Consider the following 20,221-nt stretch of genomic DNA (forward strand, 5'->3'; position numbering starts at 1 on the left):
TGGGGGGGGGGGGGGTCAGGAGGTTGGTACCAGCAGAGCGGAGGTTGTGGGTGGGAGTGTGTCTGGAGAGGAGGTCAGCCAGGTAGGATGGGGCCAGGTTATGGAGGGCTTTGTAGGTCAAGAGGAGGATTTTGTACTGGATTCTCTGGGAGATGGGGAGCCAGTGAAGCTTGTAAAGGACGGGGGTGATGTGGTCACGGGTCCGGGAATGGGTGAGTAGACGGGCAGCGGAGTTCTGAATGTATTGGAGTTTATTGGTGATTGTTGAGGGTGAACCATAAAGGAGGCTATTGCAGTAGTCCAGACGGGAAGTGATGAAGGCGTGGATGAGGGGTTCTGCAGCCACGGAGGAGAGGGATGGATGGAGACGGGCGATGTTTTTCAGGTGAAAGAAGGCTGTCTTTGTGATCTCTTTAGTGTATTTGTCGAAGGAGAGGGTTTGGTCAAAGATGATGCCAAGATTCCGGATGTGAGGGGAGGTGGATACTGGGAAACCGTCGATGTTGAGGGCAAAGTTATGGGTGGACTTGGTGAGCGTTTTTGGGCCAATGATGATTATTTCAGATTTATCATAGTTAAGTTTGAGGAAGTTAATTTGAAGCCAGGATTTTATTTCAGTGATGCAGTTTGTCAGGATAGAGTGGGTGGCGGTGGAGATGGACTTGGTGGAGATGAAAAGCTGGATGTCATCGGCGAAGCAGTGGAATTGGAGACCATGACGGTGGATTAAGTGACCGAGAGGGGACAGGTAAAGGATGAAGAGGAGGGGGCCAATAACTGAACCTTGGGGGACACCTTGGGGGAGGGGAGCAGTGGGGGATTTGCAGTTATTGATGGAGATGAACTGGCGTCTGTCAGAGAGGTATGATTTAATCCAAGAGAGGGCAGTGCCAGTAACGTTAAAGGTGGATTCAAGTCGGGTGAGGAGGATGGTGTGATCGATGGTGTCAAAGGCGGCGCTGAGGTCGAGGAGGATGAGAATGTTGAGGTTGCCAGCGTCAGAGGAGAGGAGAAGGTCGTTGGTGATTTTGAGGAGAGCAGTTTCAGTACTGTGGTTGGAGCGGAATCCAGATTGGAATGTTTCATACAGGTTATTGGCAGAGAGGTGATGTTTGAGTTGAGTGGCTACAGCGCGTTCCAAAACTTTCGACAGAAAGGGTAGGTTGGAGATGGGTCTGAAGTTGTTTAGGGTGTCAGGGTTTAGTCCAGGTTTTTTCAGAATGGGGGTAACAGCAGCAATTTTGAGGGATGGTGGGACGATGCCTTTAGACAGGGAGGAGTTTATTGTTGCAATGATAAGTGGAGAGAGAGCAGGAAGGGAGGCCTTGACAAAGCTGGAGGGGATGGGGTCAAGAGTGCAGGTGGCAGTTTTCATTCCTATGAGGAGTTCAGAGAGGTCAGTAGGGGAGATTGGGGAGAATTGAGACAGGGGATGGCAGGATAAGGGGGGGGGGGGGCAGGTGGTTTGAGGGGGAGTGGGTGCGGCAGTGGTCATGCTGTTGTAGATGTTTTCAACTTTGCGTTGGAAGAATGAAAGGAAGGAGATGCAGTTGATATTCATCAAAATAGAATAGATTTGGTCTTGTCACACACCCAACCTGTCCACCAAGTTTCGTCTGAATCCGTTCATACGTTTTTGAGATATTGTGCTATATTTAGGTTTTAGCCCTATCACTCAATGGTGAAGAATTACTTTAAAAATTATCTGATCCGGATCTGGAGTTGAATCTTCACCAAAATCTAACCGTTTCGTCCTTGTCAGATGCGCTACTTCTCCGCCAAATTTCGTCCGAATCCGTCCACAAATTTTTAAGATATCTTGTTCACAGACAGACGAGCAGATGAAAAATCACTCATAGACGACACTTGGCAAAAGAGAAAAAAGTAGAATGGCACTCAGTGGAGCATCCTTTTGTCCTCACCGAAGTAGCGCACCAAAATAATGTGTGGTTGAATTCAGTGACTTGATATGCAAATCCTATTCAAGTTTCAAGTCAATCGGATGAAAATTGAGGATTTTAGAAAGTAGAAAAGTTTGTTGACCTTTGGCCTATGTTGACCTTTTGGCCTATGCTGATCTCCAAAATAATTGGTGGTTGAATTCAGTTCACTGATATGAAAATCCTATTCAAATTTCAAGTCAATCGGATGAAAATTGAGGATTTTAGAAATTTGAAAAAGTGGTTGACCTTTGGCCTTTGCTGAACTTTTGGCCTATGTTGACCTCAAAAATAGTTGGTGGTTGAATTAAGTTAACTGATTGTGAAAATCCTATTCAAAATTCAAGTTATTCCATGTTATTATGTAGTTAATCTATCGTAAAATGTGAAAATAGTCGTATTAACAATTTTATATCCATCCCCCCGAAGATGGCCGGAGCCCGGAGGGATTATGTTTTTGGGTTGTCCCTCCGTCTGTCTGTCCGTATGGGCTAAACCTCATTTTTCTCAGCAACCACATGTCTGATTGAGATGAAACTTTCAGGGTAGGAATGGTACAATCCACAACTCCCCTTTTTTGTAATGGTACAGTCCACCATGCCCCCTTTTTTGTAATAGTGCAATCCATACTTTGAATCTGGCTCTGGTATTAAGGGTGCTAACTTCACAGACATGTTTCCAAGCCTCTGTCGAGGTTAAAGGTCCAATCGTGTAGGATTGTAGGCAGTCCAACAGTTGCGTTTCGCAAGAACAATTTGGCTGGAATCCATGTTGAGTAACATAATGGAGACCGCATGTTGTGAAGTGATGCCAAGCACTCTGTTCCGTTGGTGTGCTTGCTTAAGCGCTTTGAATCAACAAAGCAGCTTGGCAAGCGATAAGCAAGCCGCTTGCTAACGGAACACAACCTGGGTCTTGATACGAGCAGAGACTACAATTTATTTACAATCCTGAAGACCTGCATCGCGTTGATGTTGATCTACCCTTTCCCGCCGGCCCATGTCGTGGATTGCTTCGACATGACGTGTGTGAAACGAGACCATGATCAAATTCAAAGCAAGTTGGAATTTTTATTCGGTTATAAAGAACCAGGCGGTGTTGTAGTTTTTGTATTGAATGCTGAGATTTGTTTTACACTTTTGCCTGTTTCATGCTGTCTTTTAATGTAAGCATTTGATTAATGTAATGCTTTCAATTTCATCTTAATTTTTAAAGACTTTCAGGGCACGTCACTTCCGGTTGTTTACTTATTTTAAACAACATGGGGGGAGATTTTTTTTCGAAGTACATTTACTGTCAATTTTATATAATATGATCTTGCTAAACATGAAGCCTTTTCCTACCTTAACAATGTAATAATTTATCAGTGGCATAACGAGATGCTTGCGGAACTGACGCATATGCTCTTCCGGTTGTACCATCTTGATTTATGTATTTATTTTTTATTTATTTTTTCCTGTTCCATTTTATTTACAACACTTCATTGTAATTACTCATAGCGGATAAATATATATTTGATACGAGTAGCGAATTAAATTACAGGACTAGTTTGTACAGGAGACGAATCCTCTGAAGTTGCTCGGAAAAATTACACTTCCGTTTTATTATTGTAGGAGTTCTGGTTTACATTATCCACAGTTGTGTATACAGTATTGTACAGTAAGTGCGTTTGGGTATGGTTTGTACTGTAACCGTAGATACGTTTGAAAATCCAACTCGGTGGAACAGGTATTGGAGTATTAGCCTTATTATTAGCCTTATTAGTCGATGTAGTATTTGCCTTAGGTTGTCGTGGAGATGAGTGTAACTGTAAGTGTAAGCGGTGGTGGTGGTGGCGCGGTGGGCTCCAACGGAGGTCGCTCTGGTGGTGCAAACGAAGAGGAAGGTTGTTGCGGGAGTAACGAGTTTGTGGTGGTGACCAATATTCCCCCATGGTTCCAAGCTGCTGACCTGCGGATGTTCTTTTCTCATTTTGTGGAGAGTGGTGGCTTTGCCTGCTTCCACTATCGCCATCGCCCACAGGGACCAGTCCAGGAGGAGAGATCACTTGGGTGAGCTTTCTCACTCACCTTTATCTGTATTTACTGTACATGCCTGGTATTTTGCACATTGTGTTTGTGTAAAGGCCTCCTTTACAGTATGTGTCCTCTGTCGACTAATACATCAACAATTCACCCATAAAACACTAACAGTTACACAGTACATGGGATTTGCGCCTGGGATCCCCACATCCTGACATTGCCAACCCATGAAGATTTTGAATAATAATAACAACAAGAGGGAGAATTGCTTTGTAACGCATGTCCCTTACTGGCCCCAATGAATGTTCTTGTTCCAAGTGCTCAGCAATTGTGAGCCATATACAGTAAGACAAATTGTTTTATGTATGCAAAGCTACAGAATATGTTGCTACCTAAAGTCAGAAATGCCCAGAACAAACAACTGAAAATAGGTACAATAAAGTATTGGCAAAGCATATCAAAGGAAATTAGAACGGCACTCAGTAGAGAGCATACCTCCACCTGGTTGGCCATATCACTCAATGGTGAAGAATCACTTAAAAAAATTATACTAACTGGATCCGGATCTTCACCAAAATTGTTTCGATTCTCCCTTGTCAGACGTCCAACAAGTTTCGTCCAAATCCGTCTACAACCTTTTGAGATATCCTGCTATGTATCGTTTTTGGCCCGATCTCCCAATGGTGAAGAATCACTTAAAACAATTCTAGTAGCCGGATCTTCACCAAAATCTAATCATTTCGTCCTTGTCACATACGCTACATCTCTGCTAAATTTCGTCTGAATCCATCCACAACCTTTTGAGATATTTGTTCACAGACAAACGGACAGACAAACAGACAGGGGTGAAAACGTAACATCCATCCACCTTTGGTGGCGGAGGTAAAAAAAAAAATCAATGGTTTGGTGATGTCAATGGGTCACAGGCTCGATGCAGTTATTGCATGCAAGGGGTATGCAACTAAATACTAACTATTATACTACGTTAATTTACTTTACGTGAAACCTTTCTCATATTTATGCTTTACCTAAAATGGGGGAAACTAAACATAAAAAGTGTTATTGTTCTTGTTACGGATCTCGGATTTAGGTGAATTACTATTCATGTCATTGCTTATTAATGTTTATTCTATTAAAGGTTGTTGTGGTTAAATGGTTAAAGAGGCTCTGGATAACAGGAGACCGGAAACGGGATAGTGAACCGGAAGAAGAAAAACAAGACACGAGGTCCTGGAGAAGCGGCGATCTTCTTCTTCCTCGCCCAGCTCCGACGCGAGCGGTGTCGATATTGAGCAGCGTGGGGAACGCTGCGTTTGAAAGCCCGTCTGGCGAGAGGAGTTACCTGCGCGGGGTAATTACCGGTTACGCGTCAAGTTGCCGTGGGTTCGTGCACGGAACCAAGCGTCCGGCACAGTTCGCCTCAACGTCTACAAGGACGCGTACGGGTCGCACCTTGGGCCTCGCGCGCTTTGCGAGCCACGCTTTGCTTTGCCCGCTTTGCTTTGCAAGGAGGTGTGCGCTGCAGCAGCTGTTCCCGGTACGCGACGTGCACGTTTGGAGCACGTCAGCCAGGGGTTCGTTCAACCGCCCATGTGCGGAGAAGTCGACCTTCACCTTGGTCTGGAGGGGCCCAGAGACATTGTGAGGGACAGTGACCATTGAGGGGTCGTGAGTGGGGAAAGGGGGGAAATATATGATATGGCCATCTTAGTAATATTGGTGATTGATTGTTGATGGTTGTTGATTGATTGGGGAATATATTATTGATTAATCCGGATCCTTGGTGTGGGGTTTCTTATTGACTTGAATTGTTGTGTCTTTCATATTGATTGCGTTACGAAAGCGTATAAATCATAGATCTTTCTGGCGGAGTTCCTCTCCCGGTCCGGGGGTCACTGAGACCAGGTAGTCACCGGGAGGACCACGTAACATTCTACAATGGTGAAACACATCAATATCAATCACCAATAAATAATATCTGGCCTTCTGTACTCTCTTCTGTACTCTTCCTAGAGGAAGAAGTTCAAGGAGTGGCAGAATGCGAAGGGTACGGGAGCAGAAAAAGCAGAGCATGAAAGTTATAAGGCAGCCAAGAAGGCTGCAAAGGAAGAGGTAGCAAAGGCGCAGGAGGCATGTAGGAAAATGTTCGGAGAACGCTTGGATTCGGAAGAGGGTCAGAGAGCGGTATTCAGGATTGCAAAGCAGATAGCGAAAGAGTGGTGTGATGTGATGGGGTGAGTTGCTTGAAGGATGAAGTGGGACAAATCGATGTGGACCCAGATGGAATTAAAGGAAGATGGAAAAGATATATGGAAATGCTGTTGAATACAGAGAATGAATGGGATGGCAACATAGAGAGTAACCCAGTTTTAGGACCGGCAGAGAAGATAACTGAGAAGGAAGTTGAGGAAGCGATAAAATCAATGAAGAGTAGAAAAGTGGGAGGGCCGACGGGAGTTGTGGGTGATATGTTGAAGGCAGCAGGAAGTTGGGGTGTGAAGAGAATGACAGAGATCTGTAATCTGGTGGTGAAAGAAGGCCACATTCCAGTGGATTGGGAACTGAGTACCCTCGTCCCTCTATACAAGGTGAAAGGTGACCCTCTGGGGTGTGGCTCATACCAAGCGATAAAGTTATTGGAGCATGGAATGAAGGAATTGGAAAGGGTGTTGGAGAGGAGGATAAGGAAGAAGGTGATGATCGATGAAATGCAGTTTGGATTTATGCCAGGAAGAGGAACGACAGACGCGCTCTTTATTGTGAGGCAGTTGCAGGAGAAGTACATGGAGAAGAGGAAGAAGTTGTTTCTTGGGTTTGTTGATCTGGAGAAAGCATTCGATAGGGTTCCACGCGAAGTATTGACATGGGCATTGAGGAAGTTAGGAGTGGTGGAATGGTTGATCAGAGTAATGATGGCAATGGACAACAGAGCGCGCACAGCTGTAAGGACGAAGGACGGGAACAGTGGTGAGTTTGAGGTGAAGGTGGGAGTGCATCAGGGGTCGGTACTAAGTCCACTACTATTTGTAGCTTTGATGGAGGTGCTGGCTCAGAACATAAAGGAGTGTTTACCGTGGGAGTTGTTGTATGCAGATGATCTGGTGTTGATTGCGGAAAGTATGGATGGACTGAAGGAAAAGATGAACAAGTGGAAGGAATGTATGGAGACAAAAGGTCTGAAGGTGAATATCAGAAAGACAAAGGTGATGGCAAGTGGTAAAGCATGTGGTGAGGTGGAAAGAACTGGGAAGTGGCCATGTGCTGTGTGCAGGAAGGGTGTCGGAGTGAACTCCATTCAATGTACAATGTGCGCTGAGTGGGTTCATCAAAAATGTAGTGGTCTGAGAGGGTCATTAACCAGTGTGGCAGCTACATTCAAATGTAAGGTGTGCACAGAGGGAGCTGCAGATGGAGGAAATGTTGCGTCGGATCTTGGAGACGGCGTGAAGCTGGAAGGTGTGAAAACATTTTGCTACCTCGGAGACATGCTGAATGGAGAAGGTGGATCAGACTCGGCAACGGTTGCGAGAGTGAGATGTGCATGGAAGTAGTTTCGGGAACTGAGTGGCGTGCTGATGAGGAGGGGAGTGTCGTTGAAGCTGAAGGGAAAGGTGTATGCTGCATGTGTGAGAAGTGTTATGATTAATGGGAGCGAGACATGGGTAATGAACGTAGAGCAGCAACGAAGGCTGGAAAGGGTGGAAATGCGAATGGTTCGGTGGATCTGCGGAGTATCGTTGAGAGAGAGAGGAAGACAAATGATGTATTGTGAAAGATGATGGGAATAGAGCCTGTGATGGATGCTGTGAAGAGGAACAGGTTGAGATGGTTTGGTCATGGGTTGAGGAAGGATGAAAGTGACTGGTTGAGAAGAGTGATGGAAATGAATGTAGAAGGAAGTGGAGGACGGGGAAGACCGAGAAAGACTTGGCTGAAGATGGTGAAAAGAAATGCCGGCAAGGGGATTAACAAGGAGAGATGCAGAAAATAGGGCAAAATGGAGAAGATTGTCATGGGGCCCGCAAAGCTAACCCCCGCTCTGGCGGGGAAAATGGCCTTAAAACCATCATTCATTCATTCATTCATCCAAATTCATTATTGTCGTGCGTATATGTGGAAATTAATATTTGATTGCATTTATTTCTAGAAACAAACAGCCTTTTGGTTTTTTGGAGAAGTCATGCAAGTGGCATCACGGGAAGTTGCTAGATCGTGGAATAAAGCATGGAGCTGTACCAAGGTGTTGTGTTGTGCGGCTGGGACAGGGTGGCTCCACGCTCCTTTCCCAGCGCTACAATGGGAACTTCTGGTTTGACAGAACTGGCCAGGAGATTGGACAGCAGTGCAACATCTATCCTGTCACCATCACCAGAGGTGAGTGTGAGGATGGGAGTAAATTGGACCGATGGATGACATGCATTGGTGAGTACCTTTTGTTAAAACATAGGGTGCAGCAGAAATCAATAAAGTTAATTTTGAGTGATTATTCATCTTTGGTTCCATTTATAACTCCTGTCTTATGATCGTGCATGTGCACTTTTACAGATGATCCTCAGCCTCCACGTTCTCGTCGCGAACTCTCCGGCTGGAGGCCTGGTTTGAAACCATTAATAGCTTGTCAAGACCTTCCCCAGATGCCTGAGCTATTGCCGCCGGACATGCTGTGCCACGGAAATGTCGGAACACCTCTTCATGTCTTTCAGGAGCTCATCCGTTCCTGCCGTCTACCCCCGAGTCTCATCACAAGACTTGATCTTGCTGCACAACTCTCCGGTCCTCACCGTAAATACAGCAATGTTCCCTGGATGTACACACAAACAACAGGACAGGAGGCACTGATGGCCTTTGGGTCAGAAGGGAGAGATCAATATTTGGTGCCCAGCACAGTTAAGCTCAAATGGAAACGTGATCAGAGGCGAGGACGGCACAAGATAAAAGCACGGAAACACAGTGAGCCTAACTCGGAGCTTGCGTCGTTCAACCCTGAAGATGAATCACATTCTGATAATGTAAGTGACCAGCCTAAACCTGGACCCCCCTGTTATTATGTGGATAATCTATTGTAAAATGTGAATGATATTAACATCATCGGGCACTCCATAGTCCTCGTTCTCAGCCATGCTGTGTTCCTGTTTATTAATTCTGAGTTGTGTTTTGACTGTGGTGTTTCTGGTTGTGCAGGACAGCTGTGAAGAGTGGGAGCGTCACGAGGCACTGCATGAGGATGTGACTCGGCAGGAGCGAACGGAGGAGCGTCTTTACGAAGAAGAAGTGGAACTCCCCTGGGAAAAGGGTGGTAGCGGCCTGGTATATTACACAGATGCTCAGTACTGGGCGCAGGAACAGGGAGGTATGTACCAAGTATAAATCTCGTGTATTTTGGCAAATGTCGCCACATCAATATAATTATTTACAGTCTTATGTTGTCTCGTCTCGTATCAATTTTGTCGATAAATGCTGGCTTGCTGTACACTGCCAAGGTTAGAGGAGGAATTTGTAACTTCGCCAGGGTGCTCGCAATTATATCGCCCAACCTTTTTGAAGGATGCTGTGGGATCTTTAACGTCAACCAACTAAAGCTCGTAGATGGGATACCCAGTTTAATGTGCATCCTATGGACCTAACACAATTTTATGAATCACCCTGCCTGCAAAACACCAGTATGACCGTTTATAGCTGCGTCAAGATTCAAACCCTGGGTAGAGCTACCTCTAAGCTATCTTGGCAACCCCAAGAGGTGACAATGCATGCTGCTTGCAAGTCCTGAGTGATTGTTTAAATGCGTTAAACACAACTGTTCTTACACGTGTCCTTTTGTTTTGCTGTCTTTTGGATATTCTGGCTATGGCAGGGTCATTTAATGGAATACTAGAATGGCACTTGGTAGAGCGCATATCTCTGCCAGGCTGAACAGTTTATGGTTTGTATCCCACTGATGGGCCGGATCTGGATTCAGACCTGAACCAAAATCTAATCAACTTGTTCTTGTCACCTAAACAACTCGTCCATCAAGTTTAGTCATAATTCGTCCACAACTTTTCTAAATATCATGTTATACATCGCTTTTCACTCGATCTCTCAATGGTGAAGAATCACTTTGGAAATTGAATAATAAATCTCGTATCCGAATCTATATGAAGATCTTCACCAAAATCAAATGTATTCATTCTTGTCACACACCCAACCTGTCCACCAAGTTTCATCCAAATCCGTCCATAACTTTTTGATATATCCTGCTATGTATCGTATTTGACCCTTTCTTCCAATGGTGAAGAATCACTTAAAATATTCTACTAGCCGGATCCGATTTCGGATCTTCACCAAAATCCAATCATTTCATCTTTGTCACATGCGCTACCTTTCTGCCAAATTTTGTCTGAATCCGTTAACAACCTTTTGAGATATCTTGTTCACAGGCAAACATACAGACAGGGCTGAAAACATGACCTCCATCCACCTTCGGTGGCGGAGGTAAAGATAGCGTTCCCATTTCTGTTTTTTTTATAAAACACAAAAATAATAGACAAATAAGGTAAAGCCCTACATTGATGTGGTTGTTTTATTGTATGCTGAAAGAATGAATCGAAGATGGAAGCACTTTGTTTTGCCACACTTTCACCCTCCGTTCAGCTCTTCCAAGCATCCCTACCCCAGGAAAAGTTTTTTTTTTTTTTAAAGTTGTTGGAAAAAGGACACAATGTCATCTTGTAGATATAGAAGGAGTTTATGTTTAAAGGAAAATGTGATTCTGTATATATCAGGGATATGGTTTTATTGTGGGGATCTGATCGTGATTATTAGCAAGGAAAGTTTGTTGATGAAACATGCATGATTGCTTGCGCACCTTGCATCGTCCACATGATGGATCATCCAGGCAGCATGTTAAATTGTGCAATATTGTTACGTTTATGGGGGTAGATGATGAAATACCAAAGTACAGACAGGATTGTTTAGGTATAGCATGGACTGTGAATGAGTCGGAGACATCTCAATGTACTAAGTAGGGAAACAGACTCAAAGAAACATTCTATTTTATTTTATCTTTCCCCTTGTTCATATTTGTGTCTGGCTGGAGGATCCGCAAAGTAGGAATTTCGATTATTTTACCTCAACCTTTATTTCGCTTTGCATTTATTTTCATTGAACCATTATTGTTGATTTTCCTTGTCTTGTTTGCATGGTATTGGGTTTGGGAATAAACCCGTGTGCTTCCGTCCAGGTAAGCACCTCGTTTCCTTCAACCGCGCGTGACAAAACAACCGCAATTATTCGGCCGTTTGCCTCGGAAATTAAAGACCGTCTGGCTATTCGTCCAAGGCTGGTGTTCATCGGCCACAAACTTGACTATTTTGCGAATGTCAAAATGTGATTCATCATCATTGTTATTATTTGCACGATTCCCAGTGTTTGTCCCTTGATAGAGTTGCAGTGCTATTAATCATGGTGGAGATCAAATAAGGAAGATCACCTGCCGCCACAGTAAGATCGCTATCTGGTAATCGTAACCTGATATGACGTTTCTGAATATATGTTTTTTGTTTTGTTTTTTTTCTGTGCCAAACCCTCCAGAATGGCCTGGGGTATAAGTGTCCGCCCATACTAAGAAAAATAGACTACGTTAAGCTGTTTTTCACTCTTGCAGACGTCTATCACCTTGAGTTTTTCTGGCAGGACATATCAGCACCCTGATCAGATTCCAAGTATCTATTTACCGAAGGCTGTGCCTTTTGCAGATGTCAAGATTCTCTTTTGACATTCATACTGGCCAGAGACAATATGGTCAGCGGTCACTTTTATAATAGTTGCACAAAACTCCACTCCATGTGTTTCACGGCGGTAATTTACTTATTGGTTCGGGGATGAGCCACTGGATTGTTTTGTTTGCATTTTCTCTGCTTTGGTAATGACGTTGTCCGGAAGGACGAGATATGTTGGCCTCAGCTGTGCTTTAGACAGTACATTTGGAATGACAAACTTGCTTGCTGATCGCTCAATATAATTGAGCACATTTTGGACATAATGCAGATTGCCTTACAACATTGCTGGTTACACGTCGATGGTGGACACCAAAGACCTTGGATCGCTTAGGAGATTAACTATGGCAGTAGTGACTGACTCATCCATTAGATTTCAAGACAATGCCAAAGGGTGGACATATCACATGGTGAGTCTCGAAAGCATTGCTGGACTGGTTCCTGTTTGTGGAGCTTCCTGGAGTTGCATCTTCAAACGAGATATGCACTCGGTCGAGCACACACCTCCGCCAGGCTGAACAATTTACGTTTTGTATCCCACTGATAGGCCGGATCTGGATCCGGACCTGAACCAAAATCGATTCTGCTTGTTGTTGTCATATAACCAACTCATCCACCTTGTTTCGTCCGAATGCGTTCACAACTTTGAAATATCATGCTGTATATAATTATATATACTAATACCGGCAGACGGGATGCCTCATTTAACGTCCATCCGAAGGACGGCAGACACATTGATGCCTTCAGGTAATAAAAAGAAAGTCAGATAGGCCTACACTTGTGAAGAAGAACATCAAGTTACAGTAAAAAACTGCTTACGAAGTACCAGGCTATGCTTCTCCAATTAAATAACCCATTATAGTAAGACATTTTTCTTCTGTCCCTCCAGCTGACAGTTTTGTTCAATTTTCAGGAACACACAGTGACAGTGTTTGTAGCCTTACTGATGGAAAGTCACTCCTGTCTCTCTTCGTCCGTGTTCATCACGATTTGTATACCCATAGGTGGCACACGACTACATTTTGCTTTCGAGTACACCGTTTTGAGTAATTCAACCTGGATGAAATCGGGTTTTTCGTAAAACCAATGAAATCAATCAGAAGATCAGCGACAGCTTTCCACTTGCATTCACACGGTCAGTGTGTGCATTGGGGGAAACAATATGGCTGCTAGTGCACTTCTGGTGGTGGCACAATACATAGGCGATTCAGCGTGAGCCTCCCACTTAGTTAGTATAGACATCGGTGGGTGGGGGGAGGAGGAGGAGGAGGAGGGGAGGAGGAGGAGCATGGACCCATCTGGTTTGTCTCAATATTATTATTGTCGTTCTCTCTTCCGTGAGCTTATACTTGTACAAAAAAAAGCAATATATATACCAAGGTTAACTTGCTTAGATGTACCTTGAACTGTAGTGGAATTTGTCATCCATCTTGCCAAAACAGGAACTTTGTTTTTCAGACTTTGATGAACAGACTGCGGATGACCTGGATGTGGATATGAGCATTTACTATGAAGAAGGTAATGTGTACTCTCACTTTATATTATGGTTAGAGTTGTTGGGTTGGACATCTATCTGTATTATACTATCTGTATTAGTTTTATTCTTGCTCTTGATTTTCTCCTCAGCAATGAGTCCCAGTGAGTCCCAGTGAGTCCCAGTGAGTCCCGGTGTGTACCCCGGTTTAGAATAGGTACACCGTATCCCTGCGCATTGTAAGAGGCGACTAAGGGTTGGCGTCAGGAAGGGCATCCGGCCATAAAAACATTGCCTCAAACAGGGAACCATGGTGGTCATGGGACCCGCAAGGCTAACCCCCGCCCTAGCGGGGAAAATGGCCTTAAAACGATCATTCATTCATTCAATGAGGCCACTCGTACATCTTTTGACACCTTGCCTTTTCTTTCTGCACTCTCACCCGACTAACTTGTTTTGCCAGGCGGTGGGGACTATGATGCCCGGGACTACCTTGCGCTACGAAGAGAGCGACGTTGCCGTGCCGGGAAGTCTGATTCTGTGCAAAATACCCAGCGTGGAGAATTTGAGAGGCACACAAAGGTACGAGTTCAGCTTTTTCAGATGAGCGGATTATTTTGTGGGAATACAGGCTTTTGTGGTGGGTTATTAAGATGCTTAGTGGCTTTTTTAATACATGGGCTAAGGACTGTAATAGAGCTGACACACGCATGCACGCACGCACACACACGGACATGCTGACGAAACAAACACTTAACACAGCCACTGAGCTTGATGGAAGTGAAGTGTCGTCACTTCCCAGGATACTCTGGGTACCAGCGACGTCATAACAATGGCGTCGCTTTTCTCGCCATACTCAGCGGGGCATTTCCTCCTGCCCATGGATGCCAAACGATGGGGATCGTCTGTGCTCTGCCATTTTCAAGCAAAGAAGCAGCACATACCATTTTAAAGTCTTAGGTATGACTTGAACCAGTCCAAACCGAGTGGGTGTTTTTTTAGGAGACACCATCTCCTCATTGGATGGCCGTTAGCTCCCTACAGGAACTCATCCGCCCTTTGCCAGGTGTTGTTTTTGGTCCTGGCAGGATGTCAGTCACCCTCCGCACTAGCAAAGACAGTGAGAGGTGTCGGTTTAGTCGGCTTGCTGTGTGTCGTCTTTTGCACAATTTGTCTGCCATATCTCAGAGGTGTTATAACATTCCACATGTGGTGCCACTGCACCACTCCATGATGACGTTCTTGATTTGTTCTTGTGGCTTCCTTTCCAGGGCTTTGGCCGGCGAATCATGGAGCAGCAGGGCTGGAGGGACGGATTTGGTTTGGGGAGTGCTCAGCATGGCTGCATAGATGCCCTGGATAATGATGGCCAGAGCCCCAGTTGCAGACATGGATTTGGGTATCTATACTTGTATTACTTGATTGCAGAAATTTATGGACAAACATAAAGTGAAGCAGAGGACAATTTTTGAAAAATTGGCATTCACTCGATTTGATCTTAATATAATTTTTCACTTCACATCTTAATTGTAATGTGTATGGGTTTTAGTGGTCTGTTCACACGTTGGGCCTTGCCCCAGGATCACCGCGTGAACTTTTATTGGGCCGAATTTGAACAAACGTAATCTTACTTTCTGTCCAATCCAATGGTCTTGTTGTGCTCGCAGGACTTTCCTGCAAAGATGGCAGCATCACACACTTTATAGCAATTTAGTATTGATAATAAAAATTGCACACCACACCTTTTACTGTTTAGTCTGGGTTTGAATCTCGGCCCAGATATAATTTGTCACCCTGGTGTTTCGCAGGCAGGGCATTCAATCAGTGTGTGGCATGTCCCTCGAATGGATGTTAAACTGGGTGTTCCATCTCCTAGCGTTGGTGGATGTGAAAGATCTCAATGTGTCTTCCAGGAAGACGAGGCGAGTTATCACTGGCATTCTGGCTAATTTCCAAATATACCTTCGTTTTAGCCTCAGGCCTGGCTAGCTAGTTCGTGAAAGACTTAGTCCAATCTCCTTGCTGCTGCTGAGCCCACAGTAAGATAGGATTAATTGGGGCCATTGAGGATGTGCTCGTGGTTGCAGTAATCTACAATATAAAAGGATCTCGGTTTTGGCGTGCCTGTGTGTGTGCGTCCGTCTGTCAATAATTGTCCTTTCAGCGATTTATACGTCGTACATATGTTCGCCATTAATTCTGATTGTCATCTTTTTGTCAATCAGATGCTAGGCAATCTGCAAACAGTATGATATAGTTGAGTAAGGTGAGGATAGATGGATCAGTTTCAATTCACATTAAAACAAAAGCTCTTCCTCCTTCATCTTCTTCCTCTTCACTTATAATAATGGGGAGTCTCATATCGATTAGATTCAGAAAACGCTTGCTATATTCAATACTTTTTTTTTTTTCAACATTTCCATTTTATTAATATAACAATAATATATCATCCTATCAAACAGTATTTCTGATTATACACCGCCTTTTGAAGCATCACAAAGCAGGTCGCTCTTCTTGCAACACAGGTGAGAAAAGGGTACGACCAAAAAGCAGCTGATATTTAAACTATTTATTCTTGCGATTTTTAAAGTGTGAAAGTCATCTTAATTTATTTTCTCTAAAAATCTGTCGGTCAAAACACTATACCATCTACTTATTACGTAAGCAAAAATTGTAGAATTTCCCACTTCCCTTCTGCACTGTATTCTCCATACGTGAGAGGTGGTGGACTGATACGACAAGTTGTTTTACTGAGGAGTGGAGTCACGTGACCTCAAAAATTCCTCTCATTTGCATACGTAAATCTATCTCGATCTGTAAGATTGGTATTCCCGTCCGGTCTTATATTTTAGTTGTAATAAAGATTGCACACAATAAAAATGAGAGTCCAATAATAAAGACATATAGGACAATGAGCACGAATTGCAATGCGCAACAAAAGAGCACATAAAAACATGCAAAGTAAATACAAAAAATATAAATTAAATAAATGAACAACCCCCACTCACTCCACCCTCCCCATCAATGCGATGATCAAAGATTTTTTTTTTCTTTTTTTTTTTCTGTATACAAGATCGAGGCTCGTGAAAGAGTTAACGTTAATCACACAAAAAGTCAAACCGACACATAAAACACAAAATAAGGGGAGCGGTATACAAGATGGGGAGAGAGGGGGAAGGACACAAACACAACATTTGAGAGCAGGGACATCGAGAGAAATGTGGGGGTGGGGGGAGGCTTGGGGGGAGGTGGGAGAGGTATAAAACATATGAACACTGCAAGGACTTCCGGGAAAGAAATTGGAATTTCAAAAAAAGTGTATCTGGGCTGAATTAGCGGGGGTAGAAAAGATCAAGGTTTTGGATGGGGGAAGATAAGAGATGGTGGTGAACAACTGTTTTAAAGACCTGGAGGGAGGAGTGGGATTGAAGGGAGTGGGGGAGTTTGTTCCAGAGGTGGGAGAAAAGGGGAATGAAAGAGTGAAGGTGAGCAGAGAGCCTAGTTATTGGCAGTTTAACCATAAGAGGGTTGCTGGCAGATCTTGTGCGACCTGTATAGTCTGGTCTGTTAGGCGAAAAATTGTGCAGATTTGTCTACAAGCATGACATTTGGCACACTTGTAGTTTTTGACATGCTGAATTCAAATCTGCCGGGAGCCAAAGCCAATTCTCAATGGGAGCGCCATATTTGACACTTCAAAATGGCCGCCACTCAAAAACGGACTTTTTCCGTTACTAGCCAACCAAAAGTCACATAATTACAATTAAAAGCACTTTTCTAGGGTTTTGGACCTCACTGATTCTAAATCTGATGTCTGTTTGACAGTAGCCTTGACAGGAAATTTTACATTTTTTTAAATTTTTATGTTTGACAATTTTTTTAAATTTTAATTTTTTTATTTAAATTTTTTTATTTTTTTTTATTTCAGGTGCCTGTCGTTCTGCTGTGGGAATAGAAGAATAGAATAGAAGAATAGAGAATAGAAGTCCTAGCTGTACTGGTGGTGGATGGCAAGGATGGATGCCATCAACTGGGAGCTTTGCTGTGTCTGCCAAGAAGAAAAGGTTGAACGGTTGCAGACGCCAACGGAAGAGGGCCTTGCTTCAATTGAGAAAGATCTGAATGGTTTTAAAGCCATTGGTGTCATGCCTTCTTGTTTGAAAGTGTCATGGGCTCAGCTTGATGAGGGCCAGGGCATTGCTAAGACGCTTCAGACACACAATGCCAAATATCATAAAGTTTGCAGAACCTACTGCAGTAACTCTCGCCTGAGAAGGTTCACTGAAAAAGAGGATTCTAGTGACCAAAAGTCACCTAAGAAACTACGGTCCAGTTTTGCAGTGTCTTCTGCTCCTCAGAAGTCTCCTTGTTGTATAATATGTGAGGGACAGGACCAAAAGAATCTACGTAAAGTTGAAACATTTAATGTAGACACAAACTTAAAGACCTGGGCTCAGAGCACCAACAATTTCAATCTTCTAGGCAAACTGATTGCCCACGCAGCTGATGCCCACGCTGGTGACACTTACTATCATGTACAGTGTTACTTGCACCTGAGAGACTCAGCTCGTGCTGAGGATCACAGATCATCTGCAGGTCCTCCTGCCCCTCACTTCAATTCAGTTGCCATTGCGCAAATTGTTGCTTTCGTCGAGGACTCTGACTCAGTCTTCAAACTGTCTGCTTTGCGACAGTTATATAGAACACTTGTGGAGCAACAGGGAATTCCCTGTTCTGATACCAGGGAACCACATGCCACACGGTTCAAGGAGTATCTTCTGAAGCTGCTTCCTGAGTCGACAGAGTTCTCCCAGGGCAAGGAAGTCTATATCTCTAGCAACCAGAACGTTGGAGATCTAATAGCTGAAGCCCATAAGTCCCAGAAAGGTCAGGATGATGCTTTGTTGTTGATGCGAGCAGCAGTGATACTTAGGAAATGCTGTCTCCAGAGGCAAGAACCATTTACTGGTTCTTTTGCCTCTGATTCCCTGACATCTCCCATCCCTGGACAGCTGAGAAGCTTCCTCAACATCCTGCTCCAGGGCCCCTCAATCTTGCGTGAACAGAGCAATGAGGAGTTGCAGGCGCAGGTACAAGGCAGGGCAAGAGTTGCAAGCGCCATTGCCCAGCAGATTATTTATAATACCTGCAGTGGTTCACATCATGCCATTCATCATCATCCAGCAACATCCGTCACAACAAAGAACATGAGACCCCTTTCCCTTTGTACCAGGGCCTCAAGCTGCATGGTGAGGGTAGGCGGAAGAAAGAGATCAATAATGCCAATACCTTTGGTGTTTCTGTGTCTTACAGTCGTGTCTTGGAGATCAGGCGATCCATGGCACGAGCACACGTCAAACAGTTTGTCCAGGATGGAGTTGTGCTGCCCACAAACATCCGTAGTGGGGTCTTCGTGACCTTTGATGTCGACAACTTGGATAGCAGCAACCAAGGTAACTTCTCCCATGATGAGTTCCATGGGACAGCAATCAGCGTGACAAACCACCTGTCTTGGGACAACCAAGGAGTACAGCGACCCTCTATCGAGCTGGATCCTACAGACACTACTGTACCACAACTTCCTGAATCCTACACAGTGGTTCAGCCAGCTGAATTCTCAAGCAATGATTTGCATGTACCATGTACTCCAGATCTCAATTCTCGGCTATCTCATAATCTGCTACATGGAGCCAAATTCAAGGATGAGTCCTGGATGGCACATGTGTCCACAGTGCTGAAACAGGACACATTGCCAGAAGGTGAAGTCATCACCTGGTCAGGCTACAACTCCCGACTCATGAGTGATGACTCTGTGAAGCCTAAGGCATTGATAGGGGTTCTACCTCTGTTCTCTGACAAAGCAGCCACACCTTCTATGATGAAACATGCAATGCATCTCACAATGCAAGGCACAGAGGCCCTCAACCCTGGTCAAACTCCTGTGCTTGGTGGTGACCAGCCTCTGTATGCCATCTCTAAGCAGCTGCAGTGGTCATTCCCTGACAATGGGGGAAGATAAGCTGGTCCTGATGATGGGCGCTCTACACATAGAGGACAAAATGCACCAGATGATTGGTAAGTTGCTGCGGGACTCTGGGTGGAGCAACATTCTTACTCAGGCCCAGGTCCTCACATCTGGCCGTGCCCAGTCTGTGCTTCATGAGCATCATATAAAGCGCACTCGCTATGCTCACCAGGTCTCTGTCATGGGTCTGTATCTCCTCAGACAGAAGTCATACTCCAATTACTGCTCTGGTGTTGAGGGACCACCTGAGGCTCTAGAGATCTGGGCTCGAAGGTCCAGAACTCACAATCCCATGTTCATGTTCTGGTCTACCATCGTGGACCTGGAGCTCCTAATGTGCCGCTTCATCCTTTCTCTCCATGAGGGAGACTTCCTGCTGTATGTGCAGGTCTGTGATGAGCTGTGCTCCTGGTTCCATGTGATGGACCACACAAACTATGCTCGTTGGCTACCAGTGCATGTGCGGGATATGGTCCAGTTGCCTGAGAAGCACCCACAGTTGTATGCTGAGTTTCTCAAGGGGAACTTTGTTGTCCAGAGGTCACCGCACAAGTTCAGCCTCATTGGCAAGGACCAATCTCATGAGCAGTCAAACAAGAACCTTCAGGCCCATGGTGGTGCAGTTGGTCTGTATGAAAACCCATTGTGTGTCTGAAGCGTCTTAGCAATGCCCTGGCCCTCATCAAGCTGAGCCCATGACACTTTCAAACAAGAAGGCATGACACCAATGGCTTTAAAACCATTCAGATCTTTCTCAATTGAAGCAAGGCCCTCTTCCGTTGGCGTCTGCAACCGTTCATCCTTTTCTTCTTGGCAGACACAGCAAAGCTCCCAGTTGATGGTATGCATCCTTGCCATCCACCACCAGTACAGCTAGGACTTCTATTCTCTATTCTTCTATTCTATTCTTCTATTCCCACAGCAGAACGACAGGCACCTGAAATAAAAAAAATAAAAAAAATTTAAATAAAAAAATTAAAATTTAAAACAATTGTCAAACATAAAAA

General features: G+C 44.4%; 1 protein-coding gene across 1 annotated transcript in view; it reads left to right on the forward strand.

The window, feature by feature from the left end:
* The first annotated feature begins 3,325 nt into the window (after window positions 1-3,325).
* The window catches only part of GPATCH3 (G-patch domain containing 3), a 33,092-nt gene continuing 16,196 nt past the window's right edge, over window positions 3,326-20,221 (forward strand). The window contains exons 1-7 of the mRNA XM_068110850.2: window positions 3,326-3,991; window positions 8,109-8,335; window positions 8,507-8,970; window positions 9,143-9,311; window positions 13,174-13,233; window positions 13,653-13,771; window positions 14,461-14,588. Of these exons, the coding sequence (XP_067966951.2) occupies window positions 3,738-3,991; window positions 8,109-8,335; window positions 8,507-8,970; window positions 9,143-9,311; window positions 13,174-13,233; window positions 13,653-13,771; window positions 14,461-14,588 (1,421 nt within the window). The 5' untranslated portion in view covers window positions 3,326-3,737. The remainder of the gene's footprint in view (window positions 3,992-8,108; window positions 8,336-8,506; window positions 8,971-9,142; window positions 9,312-13,173; window positions 13,234-13,652; window positions 13,772-14,460; window positions 14,589-20,221) is intronic.

The sequence above is a fragment of the Myxine glutinosa genome, chromosome 3 (genome assembly GCF_964187855.1).
Source record: "Myxine glutinosa chromosome 3, kmMyxGlut1.1, whole genome shotgun sequence".
Taxonomy (NCBI): Eukaryota; Metazoa; Chordata; class Myxini; order Myxiniformes; family Myxinidae; genus Myxine; species Myxine glutinosa.